The sequence below is a fragment of the Dermochelys coriacea genome, chromosome 17, assembly GCF_009764565.3.
Source record: "Dermochelys coriacea isolate rDerCor1 chromosome 17, rDerCor1.pri.v4, whole genome shotgun sequence".
Lineage (NCBI taxonomy): Eukaryota > Metazoa > Chordata > Testudines > Dermochelyidae > Dermochelys > Dermochelys coriacea.
In genome coordinates this window covers 13599097-13614290 of record NC_050084.1, presented here as the reverse complement: position 1 = coordinate 13614290, position 15194 = coordinate 13599097, and the positions used below count along the sequence as shown (strand labels likewise).

Below are 15194 nucleotides of genomic sequence, written 5' to 3'. Positions count from 1 at the left end.
AATGCTAAAAAGTATGCAGGCTCCAAATTAATTCCTCTGCAGGGACTAGAGGAGGAACTAACTGTTCCTCAGTTTTTCAGAGGAAGAAATTTTGTTACATTTATCTACTAGACTTAGAAAAAAAACCAAATGCCCTTCCCCAACCACCTTATATCTTTCAGAGTCTCAGCCCTCCATCCCTCAAGCTTGCACTGGGCTTTTGTTGATGTCAATGAGATTTTCAAATATTTCTTTCTTCATTTCATTCTATTAAACCACTGATTGATTGAGTGGTTTAATACAGCATAGAACTATCCCATGGGAGAGTCATTCCATTAGTAATGACAACTGACAATAGATTATGAACAGGCAGCTCCTCACATAAATTCATTAATGCATCAGCAACAGAAGCCAGGCTGTGGAAATGCAACTGTTCTATCCCCTTCCTCACTGCATCCTTATTGCTCACCACATAGAAAGGGAACCGGGGTCCTTGCCCTCAGTAATGAGTTTTCTATAGAGGCCAGCAGAAGACAGAATCCTGCCCTCCGCTGGCCTAATAAAAATCACCACAGCCATCTCAGGCCAATATTGGAATCTGTTATAGCCGCCTTAGTCCCTGGATATAGTCATGAATAGAGCTGAGCGAATAATAGATGGTGGTACTGAGAAATCCAGGAAAAAAATTAGTTTGGATCCAAAACTGAAATGTTTTCCTTTGGGTTTATTTTTCATGACAAAACAAAAAAGGAATTTGTTTGAAACAATTTGAATTTGAATTTGAAACAAAAAAAATGTCATTTTGAAAATGCCAATATCAAAATGAGTACTTGTGACATCTTAGAGACCAACATATTTATTTGAGCATAAGCTTTCGTGAGCTACGTTTTTGTTAACTGCTGGAAATGGCCCACCTTGATTATCACTACAAAAGGTCTCCCCCCCCGCCCACTCTCCTGCTGGTAAGAGCTCACCCTACCTGATCACTCTCCTTACAGTGTGTATGGTAACACCCATTGTTTCGTGTTCTCTGTGTATATAAATCTCCCCACTGTATTTTCCACTGAATGCATCCGATGAGATGAGCTGTAGCTCGTGAAAGCTTATGCTCAAATAAATTTGTTAGTCTCTAAGGTGCCACAGGTCCCCTCTTTCTTTTTGCGGATACAGACTAACACGGCTGTTACTCTGAAAAATATCAAAATGGTTCATTTCTATTTTTTTAATTTTTTCCCATCTGCTTTTCATTCAGCCAAAACTATTTGCCAAATTCAACCTGAATTTGCAAAGAGTTTTGTTCGCCCCCAAACTGCATTTTTGTGTGTGGCAAATTTACTATTTGCTAAAATAAATTCACCCAGCAGTAGTCACGAATCTACTGGGCTGGTGTCTCATCTTGTCCTCAGCACATCCATCACCACCTGGTCGTGAGAAGAGAAAACCCATTCTCGTCTACATGGCTGGAACCACCTTCCTTCCCTTCTTGCATCACAAAAGCTCCCATGTTAGCAGAACATGCTTGGCTGGCCTGATGGCCCATGGATGCATAATGCCCGGCTACGCAAATCAGTGTGCTTTGCTAAGTTTGCTACGCCACTGCAGAACGTGTGACGAAGACACTCTAGAAGAAAGCTCTCCCATCAGCAAAATAACACCACCTCTATGATTGGCACAAACTCTCCCGCCAACACGGTGTTGTCCACACCGACGCTTTTGTCGATGTGACTTATGTCGCTCGGGGGGTGGTTTACTCCCACCCCTGAGTGACATAGGTTATGCCAACATAAGATGTAGTATAGACATAGCCTTAGACACTTTTCAAATTTTTACCCTTATTCTTACTTTAAAAAAAAAAAAGCTGACACTCTGGTGATCAATGGAATGGTCTATTTGCACCACTCTAACTCATCCTTCATCCCCACTAGAGGCATGCCCCCCCACACACTATGGAAAACACTGCACTAGAAATCCTTTTGTCCTTCAAACCATACACCATAATTGCCCAAACAAAGTGCTCATAAAAAGCTTCTAGCATAATGACAGGTTTCAGAGTAGCAGCTGTGTTAGTCTGTATTCTCAAAAAGAAAAGGAGTACTTGTGGCACCTTAGAGACTAACAAATTTGGTGCCACAAGTACTCCTTTTCTTTTTATAAAAAGCTTCTAGTATCAGAGAACTTTTGATTGTAAGAAAAACAAGTTCCGGGAAAGTTTAAGACATCTACTCAAGGTTAAATTTTATATTCACTTGTAAACTGAAAGCATCAGTAAAAACCCTATCTGGACAAATGGCGCGGAGATGGAGAACTAGGGACTGAAATATGTAATTGACAACACTCTCTGCAAAACTGTATTCCATTTGTACAAGCTCTAACTCGAAATTCTACAGAGGCAGTGCTACAGAGATAGAAATTAACGTTCCCTCAGCTCTATTGATACTATTGTTCAACACTACGTTGAACTAATACTCTTTACAGTGTTACCCGCCCCCCCCCATCCCCACCCTACAACCTCTTGAACAATCATGCAAGAACATGAAAAGTCTTTCTTTCCGGAGTGGAACTGATCTTGGCTACCATAGAAAGACAGTGAGCGAGCCGCCTTGACAGGAACTGATAGAATGCAATTTAAAGCTCACATGGGAAGGAAAATAGGAAACAAATGTTTGAAAAACCCTTCATTCTCCCAATCTGTGCCACTGTACAGCCCTCAGCAGAGATTAACTATTTTCTGAATGTCCATTACGCTTTACCTAATATTTGCAACAGGAAGAATGCCCCAGTTTAATATTATTTCAGGTCTGTTTCTTACACACCCTGTTCCCATTTTTGCTCTCTCTACTCTTCTACCATTGGCATCCTTTCTCTGTCTTCCCGCAGTCCTGCTAGTGTTGTTGCAAGATCCTTCCCCTCTCCAACTCATGCCATCTGGAGCAGCCTTCCTGTATCACACCAACACACTCCCAGTTTCATTTGAACATGCATCTCTCATCCCTCGCTGGTTCCTTTGAATTTCTCTCTCCTTCTGCTGCTGTTTATTATTTAACTCTGTCATTGTATTATTTAAACTGTGCTAGGAACATAATCTGGATGAAAGTGCCATTAATATAGGAAGCTGGGCCTTCGGCAAAAATATCATGCAAGCCAAAATCGTGACAGTTGGAGAATGAGAGATTGGATGGATAGTGGCAAAGCAGTTTCTGGAAGCCAAAAATGTATCTTCTGCCTCCACACCTGATATAAAAAACTTCTCCAAGGTGCCTCCTGACACGCTGATTCTATGGTGTGGTACCCCAGGCCTTCAGCTAACAACCTACACAAGATAACCTTCTAGTGGCTCTGTTAACACCTTCAACTGCATTGGCCCACTTATAGCTTTCGGAATGGACATAACAAGGCTGCAGCTACTCTCAACTTTCTTTAGATACTTGAGGGAATTTTCCAAAAATGTCAACATGCAAAAATCACTACACATCTCCATGTCTTTCCCTTTTGCGAGAAAGTTAAAAGTCTGCATTAGTGGGATGTTGAGAGTGCATTTAGACCCCAGTTCAGCAAGGCACTTCATCATGTGCATGTGCTTAAGGCCCACTGAACTTCAGCATGTACTTAAATATTTTATTATACTGGGATGGGACTTAAATACTGCTTAAATATTTTGATAAATCAAGGCTCTAATATCTGAGTAGGTAAAATAAGCAAAGGAAACATGCCACACATGTGAGTTGCCCTCGCCTACATTCTTCTGCTGGTTTACTCTTCTGAGAACAAGCAGTCAAATTGCAAAGGCACATTTTAGACAAATTTTACCTGCTCAGAAAGAAGAGGGATACATTTTTGTATGCAAAATGAAAATGTGTGTGCGCCAGTCTTAGATGTGGCCTCATGGATAGGTCAATGAACTAGAACACAAGAGACCAGGGTTCAATTTGTGGGTCTGCCATTGCTTTGCTGGGTGAGTCATGGCCCCTCCCTGTGCCTCAGTTTCCCCATCTAATAAAGATATTATCCTCTTTTGCAAAGTGCTTGCAGATCTATGAATGAAAAACATTATGTAAGAGCTAGGAATTATTATTATAAGCTTTAACAATACATACTATTTTTACATGCTCAGAAGCACACATGCAATTCAGTCAAATCTTTTTTGCCTATAGATAACCCCCCAGATTATTTCTCACAGCTTGTATAGCATCTGTCACCTGAGAATCACAAAACTCTTAATTAATTCTCACAGGAGTCCTGTGAGGAAAAGAAGCATTATTATTTTCCTCATTGTATAAGCAAAGTAAACCACAGCACAAAAGAATTAAAGTCAGTGGCAAATATAGAGTCCACAGCAGTGCCAGACATAGAACCCAGAATTCCCCTGCTCCGTCTCATGAGGCAAGGCTAGCCACAGGCATATACTGTTTGGTAAGAAGAGCTAGAGTTTTTTCCCCTTTGTACTACTCAAGCTCTTTGATAAGTGACTCACCTGTGGGGCTCGATGGAGGCTGTAGAAGAACAATAATGATTTTCTGCAAAGTCCCGGAACTTCTTAATGTTTCTTCAAACACTATTTCCCTTCCAGATATGTCATAATTCATTGCTGATTCATCAACACTGAGTACTTACTCTGATGAATGAATGGTGGAAATACAGAGCTAACATTTTCAAGCTTGTTCCTATCATCCCACCATGTATCATAAACAAGTTTTAAAGGATTTTTTTACACCTCTCAAATATGGCAGACTGAATGTCTGAAGGAACTAGTAACAGGAGACAGAGAGTTTTAGAGTTAGGCTGTCAGTTTCCACAAGGACTAAGCTTGATAGTGACCAAAAGCTGTTAGGCCACCCAAAAGCACTCAGTTGCTATGTGAAATCACTGGTCATCTCATAGTAGCAGAGAAATACTGGGTACAATGGTCCATCTAGTCCAATGTTTCTGTCTCAAATAGCAAGCCTGGGGAAGGGGCAAGAAATCCTGCAGGAGGCAGTTATGAAATAATATGTCTACAGGGAAAGTTTATATCTAACTCCCAACGGTTAGAGGATTGCTTATGTCCTGAAGAACTAACATTTATATCTCTTCCAAAATTTGGGGGTGGGCGTGTGTGGGGGGGGCGGGGGAGGGAAGGGAAGTAATCCTTACTGTACCAACTCAGCATAACCTTGTCATCATACAAAAAATCCAATCCTTTTTGGAAGCCTGCACAGCTCAGTACAGTTATCAAGTTTACAGGCACTGGTTAACACCTTAGACAGGAGTCTCAGCACCAAGGACTGAATTCACATGGAACGTGAGCTACCATCTTAACCTGGTAGAGCAGGGTTGAGGCACATTGATGGGTCAGCATGGGAGCAGCTTGCAAATGGCACTGCCAGTCTACTTGTTCTGTGATAAACAAAGGGTTTCATTATCCCCAGACTTGGATCCCAAATTGTTTGATCTATTGTATCTCATAGAACACACATAAGCACCAATACGATATGATCAGCATTCTGTACATTTGATTAATTTCAGCTCGCCAGCTCCACCAATACACTATGGTCTTATCTGGATCATAAACAGAACTGAATAACCTTTACACAATTGTTCAATTTCAGCAAAATATTTCATGCTTCAAACCATTTCATTGTTTCTTGAGATAATGATATTTGCTCATTGATGTTGCTTTAAAAAGAAAAAAGCTCACTTACCTGCCAGAATATGCTGTCTATTGTATTTCCAAGAAAACCATCTCTCCCTTCTGAAGATACCAGCTTAGGTCCAAGAATGGTCATAAATTCATCAAAATCAACCTGGCCATCCCCTAGAATGAGAGGGAAACTATCAATCAATCTTAGTTGATTGGTATCTCAAAGGTCGTTCAAAAGTCCATGTGCCACCCTGGATTGCTCTGCCCCCTGGAAAGAAAACAAGTTATGAACCAGTGAGTGCATACATCTAGACACCATAATCACCAGCAAAATCACATCTATGGTGCATGGGGAACAGCTCTCATTTCCATTCTTATTAAATGGTTTAATATTATATTACTATCCAAAGAGCAGCCAAGATCAGGGCCCCATTGTGGCAGGTGCTGTACAAAAAAAAGATGAAAAGGTTGTCCCCATGCCCTGCTGAGGTTACAAGCAAATCACTTCTAAAAACCAGAGGCTCTCAAGCATTTCAGCAAGATAGCAACCGCCATTAACTGTAGGAGGGAGGCAGCGTGGCAGCACAGGACTGGGACTCAGGAGACTTGCGTTCTATTCCTAGTTCTGACACTGGTTTGCTAGGTGACTTTGGTCCAATCACATCATCTCCCTGTGCCACAAACTCCCCATCTGTAAAAAGTGGGGATAATTATCTGATCCCCCTTGTAAAGTGCTTTGAGATCTGCAAAGGAAAAAGCTCTGTTTAAGAGCTAGGTATTAATTAATTTATTATTATCATCCTGTTTGTAAATCAGCCTGCAGAGAGTGAAATCTTCCCAAACTCTTAGGCAGATCCAATTACATCCTGCAGTGGAGGTTACCATACAAAGAACAGCCAGGCAATAAAGTAACCACAAGGCAATTCTTATCCGTTTTCATCAATCTCCTGAAAGTCCTATGTACTCTGCATGCAGAGAAGACAGTATAGACACAGATCCAGTGTTGTTAGCAGAAAGAGGAGACTGCTCGTGCCACTAATGAACTCAGCCTGTGCAGTCCCATGACCCTGCAGTATATTGTCTGTTTTGTAAATGATGTGGCGCTTGGAGCTGTTTGTCGTGCATCCAAGTATTAATTATCTCCTCGGAGGACTTTACAGAAGGATTAATAAAAAATGACAAGAAAGAAAGAGAGCGCTTCTGTAGTGGTTAAGGAATCTTTCAAATACTTCGCTTTTCCAGGCTTTAAAAAGGTGAGTACAATGCACATCTGCCTTTTCGTGCTTTTCTGCCCCCTATCGCCACAGTACCAGAGCACCTTGCAATCTTTTAATGCATTTATTCTCACACCACCTCTCTGAGGGAAGAGCTGTTGTCATTTGACAGTTTGGGAATGGAGGCATAGAAAGATTAAGAGACTTGCCTAGGGCCACATATTGAGACCAGGTCCGCATTAGACACATTTGCAGATATAGGAGTGTCACGTAATGGGTGTGATTTTTATGACATGCCCTAATATAGGTGCAGTTATGCCAGCAAGAAACTGTTTTTGCCCATATAGCTTATGTTATTCAGGGAGCTGATACAAGTACTCTACGAGCAAAAAGCACTCTTTTGCCAGTATAAACTGGCTACATCAGGAGGGCTTTCTAGTGCTGTTCTAGTGTAGACGTGGCATTAGCTGAACCCAGGTCTCCCATGTCTCAAGCTAGCACCCTGATCATTGGGACCTTCCTGCTTCTTTCCCCAGTCCTTCACCCATTTGCACCCTGCACACAATGGGAACAGATTGGCCCCACAGGAGCTTGTGTGGGTGTTGTTCTTAAATTATAAAGAATTAATCACTACTAAAAGATCAGACTAGAGCAGCTCCGGACAGTGGTCATTAGCAAAAAGCCAGTGTTAACCAGGGTATCTTAGATACTGCGGTGTGTGGTTACTTCTGAGTAAATACTGATTAATGGCAACACCTCCATTTGCATGTACGCGTGTGTTTTGTGGGCTGTAGGTATTTGCCCTTTTCATTGTAACTAAGATAATTGTTTGCTGTTCTCCATTTGTACGTACGCCTCATTTGTTGAAATCTATATAAACTAAATTCTTATCCGAGCAGAAAAACCGTGTCAAATAAGCCGAGCAGAGATTATTCCCTTTCCATAACCATGATCTTTACCCACTCAAGAGAGCAGTCAATAATTTTCAGGAAGACACGCAGAGATGGAAAGAACATTCTGAGGGGGAAGCAACAAGCATTGCTCTGAAGAACATAGCAGGGATCCAGTCAGGCTCAATCCTGCCAGCTGCTGAGCAGTCTTGCCCCAAACCAGCAAGGCACTTCAGTTTGCGCGTAGCTTCATTCATATCATTGGAAATGATCCTCACACACTTACAGCTAAGCATGTGCTTAATGCTTGGCTAGATCAAGGCCAGAGCACTCAGCAACTTACAGGATTCAGTCCCGTGATAGAAGAGTCAATGCCAACATTCATTTCATGGATAGTCTGGTAAGGGTGAGGCGGGGGTGAGGGGCATAGGGACCCCACATCTTTGAGAGCAGATTTTTAAAATATTCATAGGCAGAGAGACGGCACTCTTTTTGCTTTCCTGTGGGAGACAGAACTCTGTGATATCAAGTCAGACTGTATCAATCACATCACACTGGATCATGTTGTGGAATGCAATGCAAGGTGACAGTGAATTCAAGATGATGTACACTGCCGTGCCTTGCTTAGAAGGAAAGGCAGCAACAGAAACACACACTACCTTACAAACTGGTTTAACGATATTAGCCAGATTATCAAGAAAACAATTTGCATTTTAAATAGCTCCTAGTACCTGATCGCACATATATTTGCTTCTGCACGTCTGACCCCAATATATTGAATTATCCACATGACATTTTCTACCTGAGACAGTGTCATTTCATTTACTAAGAAGAGAAGCAGGGAGTGCCACATAATAGAACAAGTGTCAGGACTCCTGGGCTCACTTTCTGACTTACTAGAACTTTGGCCAAGTCATTTATACTCACGACTCTGTGCCTCAGTTTACCCATCTAAACATAACTACTACTTCAACAAGGCTGTTCTGGGGCTGAATTAATTGAAGTTTGTACACTGTTTTGAAAGCCTCCAATGAAAGATGCCACAAAAGTGCAAAGATATATTATTTCCTTATTTGCTGCACTTTCAGTTAAAACTGGTGACTAGCACATGATCTAAGCAGAACCAGGATTTTACATAACAGAAAAAGTCCCTTTGACATTTATTTTAAGTATAACAAAATAAACACTTCCCACCATCAGACTCACCAGAGATCCTGTATCAGAGATAGAAATTACAATTTAAACCAAGAACTCCTTTTACGGTATTCAACAGTCAACAGAAAAATCCTTAAATACCAGTGTACAGATCATGGGAAAACGAACATAAAGGGCTACTTTCTGTCCTCAGGTATACTCCATGTAATACCGCTGTAATTCCAAAATTAAAATCAATGGGGTTTCTCTTAGGTATAAGACACTGTAAAGTGATGATGCTGAATGAATTTAGCTCTCCCTCAGATCAGCAAGAGTTAAGATCGTCTCAGAGGATCGCTCAGCATCTTGAAGGATCAGGCCTTAATTGAAGGCAGAATTTGATCCACAGTTGCTCATTCCTCTCTCCCTTAACAATCTCAGCTAGGCACATATCTCATTCAATTATAATCTATGATGCATTCAATCACAGTCAGTACCTATACCATGTCTATAGAAATCCTTGTTGGCAGAGATTATTGGATATTCAGAGCAATCGAATACCGTCTTATTCAGAAATTTTAGGTTTTAGCAGAGATGGGGCCAAGATGCAAAGTTTGGGACTATCCAAGGCATTTGGGGGTGTTTGGATTTGATGGCACTCTTCAGCCATTAGACAGATAGACCTGAGTCACACAAATATGAAGCCAAACTTCTTCAGGATTTGGGTGGGCTTGAATCCCATGTTCTGGTCTAAGCCCACCTCCAGCTTTATTAGCACACATTTTGTGTGTCATGCCCAATTTCTGCAGTTCTCTCTATGCCAAGAGATTTCCAATATGTACACCATCCACCTTCTACAGTCTCCCCTTCCTTCAACGTGCAATTTTACATTAATTACCTTAGCAAATCCTCTTCACGTTCAAGGAACTACCGTCAAGGGCAATTTGACCAGGGAGGCAATCGAACGCAAATTTAACAGCAGGCATAGGGAGTGAGAAGATGCAAATCTGTTGCTTGTTCAGCTCAGATATTCCATTTCCCTTGTAGTGATGTAAAGCCAGTATTCGCTCTTCCCTGCTCTCATCAGTTATAAATGAGGAATAGGTTTATACACCTGACTCATACTGTGCTCGCTGCCCTGATTCATTATGACAATCAAACCCTACTATGACTTATTTATAAACCCAAGGTGCCTAGAAACTCTACTAGTGCAGCCGCAAAAAGCTCTTAACTTGTCGGTCAGATTGCAGGACTGCAACCACAGCCATGTGAGAAGTAGAGTTGAAATAAGGCAATACGCAACATGGAAGGTCCTCACTATATATTATTCTTCCCTAGAGCCAGTCCACTGGCTTCCCTTTGTCTACCTAAAAGAGGATTTTTCAGAGTTGCTCTGTGGATTTTTTCTGCTCAATCCCCTATAATACAACCCACTAACTGTCTTCCATTAAGGTCAAAGTGGAAGATGGGCTGGAGACTGTATAGCTAAAACCTTCCATAACAATGAAAATACACTCCTGAACACGTCATTACCGTGTAAAGTTAATGGGATGAACTAGACCCTGTTGTTGTTATGGTCTCTCCTCAATGCACAGGAGACACTATTCTAGCAAATAAATGTATCAATGACTTGCTTTCTTCCTTGCTGCTTAGTTCCCCCACAGCCCTAGGCAGTCTTGCCCTGCTTTAAGAAAATCGAACATAGCACATGGCCATTATCCTTTCATTGCTTGGATTTGATTGAGCTCTAATGACAATGAAGAACCTGGTTTACTCCCATTTCCTGGAGTGGGATCACAAAAGGGAGACCAATTCTCTAGCAGTGAGAAATCGCTCAAGGACAGTGAACTTTGCAAATGTAAATGCATTTTCAGGCACAGATTTTGATGCTAAATTAGCTTGCAGGGGAACACTTCCTGAAAAACCGAGGCCATGGCACAAAGGATAAGGCACATTAATAAATGGCTATAAGAATTTGGTGTGTGTGAATAATAAATACCCACATTTTTCTTGTGTTTGACCTCCAGAATGCGGCTAGCTAGATATATTTGAATTAATGAGGGAGTCACTTGCAGCTTGGGTCACAAGCATGCACGACCCTTCCATTCATTTTTATTCTCTTAATAGATAGCAGCTGTGACTCGCTATCCTGCTCCTTGTCACTCTTTGCAGCCATATAGTAACTGTGTATGAAAATTATGGAATTTTGGGATTGCCACCCTGCTCTGCTCTAAAATCATACAGAGGAAAGGTGCAGAACAGCTACAGCCATGGAGCTATTTCCAAGAAAATTGTGTGCCTGTTTCATAGACTTTAAAGCCAGAAGGGACCATTATGATCATCTAGCCTGACCTACAGCATGATACAGGCCAAAGAACTTCATCCAGTAGTTACTTCTTTGAATATATAACTTCGGTTTGAGCTATAGCATCTCTTTTAGAAACTATCCAATCTTGACTTAAAGATTGCAAGTGACGGGCAATCTGCCACATCCTTAGATAAGTTGTTCCATAATGAATTACCTTCACTATAAAAACGGTGCCATATTTTTAACATACATGTGTCTCTGAGCATTTGTCTTCAGCATATGGGTTTTCTATACTGTGGGGGGAAAACTCCATTTCACAAATAAACTAATTACACTTGGGGTGGGAGTGTTTGTTTTGGAGGGGTTGGAAGGGCAATTGGAGGATGGGAAGGACAGTGAAGTGGCCAGCTATATACAAAATACTAAAGATATTTTAAACTTATTGTATAAAATTGTTCTAATATCTCCATGCACTTTGCAAAGATTAATGAAAAGCCCCACAATAATAATAATATCCACTTTTCACAGTTGGGGAAATTGAGGCACAGAAAGCTGTAAAGTCACTTGTCCAAAGGTAACATAAGAAGCAAGTGGCAGTCAGGAAGAGAACCCAGGTCTCCCTGTCCTATCTGAGCTAATGCCCACATACACACTAAGTCCCCCCAGACAATAATGCATGAGCATTCTAGCATGACCTCAGATAATACACCTTTTCCATTGTAAAAGATCCTGGTGGCCTTAACTTTGTGAAGCTCTGACGCCTCCGTTCTTTGCAGCAGGGCTTTAACAGTGGGCATTGGGAAACACCAGCAGGCTGCAAAATGCCTTTTCTTTGTCCCATGAAATTCTGTTCAGATTTTGCTGAGACACAAACTGTTAAAAGCACCATGCCCTTGCTCCTCCTGAACAAATTACAAAAACCTGCTATTATTGAAGATACGTGAACTCTCCAAAGCTCACTGTAGGATTAAAGGCACGTTTCTACAAACAGGGGATAAATAGAAATTATCAGACCCCCTTCAGGACATACCCTTCTAGACAATTTGGCTGTGAGGCACTGTACATACCCCAAACGTAACTGGGCATCAGGAAGGTGGCTAAATACATCCATGAGAAGCCTATCTTTTTGGGTTTCTGGTGTGAGTTGGCAGCTGTGGATCATAGACAGGTAAACATAAAAGCCCCATGATTTGGTTGGACTGGGGTTCCTAGCTGAGGGAAAAGGCAGATTTGTATCCACCCTGCAAAGGGATCAGCTGGAGACCAAAGAATTACTCAGTTTTACCCTGGCCTAGGATGTGCGTGCAAGAACCAGAGAGCTGAACTGACCACCAAGTCTTTGCGTCCAATGATTCTATTATCTATCCACACTGCAAGTCGGATAACCTGAGAACTTCCCATTTGCACCTTGTTTCAAGCGACTGGCATTTGTTCATTGCCCTTTCAAGGAAAGGGAGTAAAGAGCTCTTTCAAGGACTGAATGACTGTCTCCCCATTAGAAGATACTCTTAGCCTACTCATATGAGCCAGCAGGACCCTCTCTAGCTATTGACCCTGCAAGACATTGATCAAAGACTAGGGCTATAACTTCAGCTCAGATGCTTCCATCTGGGAACGAGTGATAGCAGCTTGTTCTGCAGCACCAGAGATCAAGTTACCCTGATGAGTATCCATTTAAACCTCAGCCTGGTAACCAGACCTTGAAGATGTAGATGTGACAGCTGCCATCTTGGCCAACATACCAGGAACTGAACAGGGACTGTCTGAGCTAAAACCATGAGCTGCTACAGTTTGAGCTGAAGAGCTAAAGCTCTGGAGCTGGGGGCTGTAACAATTCATACCCTCTGTGGAGCTGCATGGAGTGTGATCTGTAACATACACGCACCAGTAGGTTAAATCAGGGGTTCTCAGACTTCATTGCACCGTGACCCCCTTCTGAGAACAAAAATTACTACATGACCCCAGGAGCGGGGACCGAAGCCTGAGCCCTGAGCCCCGCTGCCCTGAGTGGCGGGGCCAAAGCCCAAGCCCCTCCCCCCTGACTGGGGAGGGCAAAGCCCCAAGGGCTTCAACCCCAGTCAGGGAGCCTATAACCTGAGCCCTGCCACCCAGGGCTGAAGCCCTCGGGCTTTGGTTTTAGCCCCGGGCGGTGGGGCTCGGGTTTCAGCTTTGGCCCCAGACCCCAGCAAGTCTACGCCAGCCCTGGCGACCCCATTAAAATGGAGTCGTGACCTACTTTGGGGTCCCAACCCACAGTCTGAGAATCGCTGGGTTAAACAAACACAGAGATCGGTGCTTCCTCTCCACAACATCTATTACCAGTCAAAAATGAGCAGGGTGCTTTTTAGCACTTGGGTAGAGAAGAGCAGTCCAAAGATAACAGCAACTTACATTGCAGTAAAAATTCACCAGGCATCTATCAAGTGATACGTCAGCTCCACACAATCCCTTGGAAACCATATAACCTCAATATTACCTCTCTCTCTCTCAATGACTGCACTGCAGGTAAACATACTACAGGGCCTGCTGTCCCTGGCTTGCCTCCATCTCATTTGGCTGTGCCAATAGGCCATCGGGCCAACCTGCTGCAAGCTACCAATGTCTATTCTGCAGAAATAGCCTCATTTGCACTGCGGAGGCTATCATCAGGAGATGAGAGAGCGATGGCTATCAGGCAATGTGTAAAAGTGAAAGGATTATTGCAGATCCCTTAAGATTTCAGGAAGTCTCACATGTTGCAAAAAGAAAAGGAGTACTTGTGGCACCTTAGAGACTAACAAATTTATTAGAGCATAAGCTTTCGTGAGCTACAGCTCACTTCATCGGATGCATTTGGTGGAAAAAACAGGAGAGATTTATATACACACACACAGAGAACATGAAACAATGGGTTTATCATACACACTGTAAGGAGAGTGATCACTTAAGATAAGCCATCACCCACAGCAGGGGGGGGAAAGGAGGAAAACCTTCCATGGTGACAAACAGGTAGGCTAATTCCAGCAGTTAACAAGAATATCAGAGGAACAGTGGGGGGTGGGGTGGGGGGGAGAAATACCATGGGGAAATAGTTTTACTTTGTGTAATGACTCATCCATTCCCAGTCTCTATTCAAGCCTAAGTTAATTGTATCCAGTTTGCAAATTAATTCCAATTCAGCAGTCTCCTTCCTGCCAACACTACAAAAAGAAGGATTCTGGGTGGACTCCTCCTGAAGGTCGAAACAGCAGCCTGGATTTCTACATAGACTGCTTCCGCCGACGTGCACGAGCTGAAATTGTGGAAAAGCAGCATCGCTTACCCCATAACCTCAGCCATGCAGAACACAGTGCCATCCACAGCCTCAGAAACAACTCTGACATCATAATCAAAAAGGCTGACAAAGGAGGTGCTGTCGTCATCATGAATAGGTCGGAGTATGAACAAGAGGCTACTAGGCAGCTCTCCAACACCACTTTCTACAAGCCATTACCCTCTGATCCCACTGAGAGTTACCAAAAGAAACTACAGCATTTGCTCAAGAAACTCCCTGAAAAAGCACAAGAACAAATCCGCACAGACACACCCCTGGAGCCCCGACCTGGGGTATTCTATCTGCTACCCAAGATCCATAAACCTGGAAATCCTGGACGCCCCATCATCTCAGGCATTGGCACCCTGACAGCAGGATTGTCTGGCTATGTAGACTCCCTCCTCAGGCCCTTCGTTACCAGCACTCCCAGCTATCTTCGAGACAACCACCGATTTCCTGAGGAAACTACAGTCCATTGGTGATCTTCCTAAAAACACCATCCTAGCCACTATGGATGTAGAAGCCCTCTACACCAACATTCCACACAAAGATGGACTACAAGCCGTCAGGAACAGTATCCCCGATACTGTCACGGCTAACCTGGTGGCAGAACTTTGTGACTTTGTCCTGACCCATAACTATTTCACATTTGGTGACAATGTATACCTTCAAATCAGCGGCACTGCGATGGGTACCCGCATGGCCCCACAGTATGCCAACATTTTTATGGCTGACTTAGAACAACGCTTCCTCAGCTCTC

The 15194-nt window shown here is 42.7% G+C and overlaps 1 protein-coding gene across 3 annotated transcripts in view; it reads right to left on the bottom strand.

The window, feature by feature from the left end:
* The window catches only part of CALN1 (calneuron 1), a 193076-nt gene that overhangs the window by 81873 nt on the left and 96009 nt on the right, over positions 1-15194 (bottom strand). For all 3 annotated transcript variants that reach the window (XM_043499433.1, XM_038376153.2, XM_038376152.2), the window contains one exon: positions 5658-5770. In XM_043499433.1, the coding sequence (XP_043355368.1) occupies positions 5658-5770 (113 nt within the window). The remainder of the gene's footprint in view (positions 1-5657; positions 5771-15194) is intronic.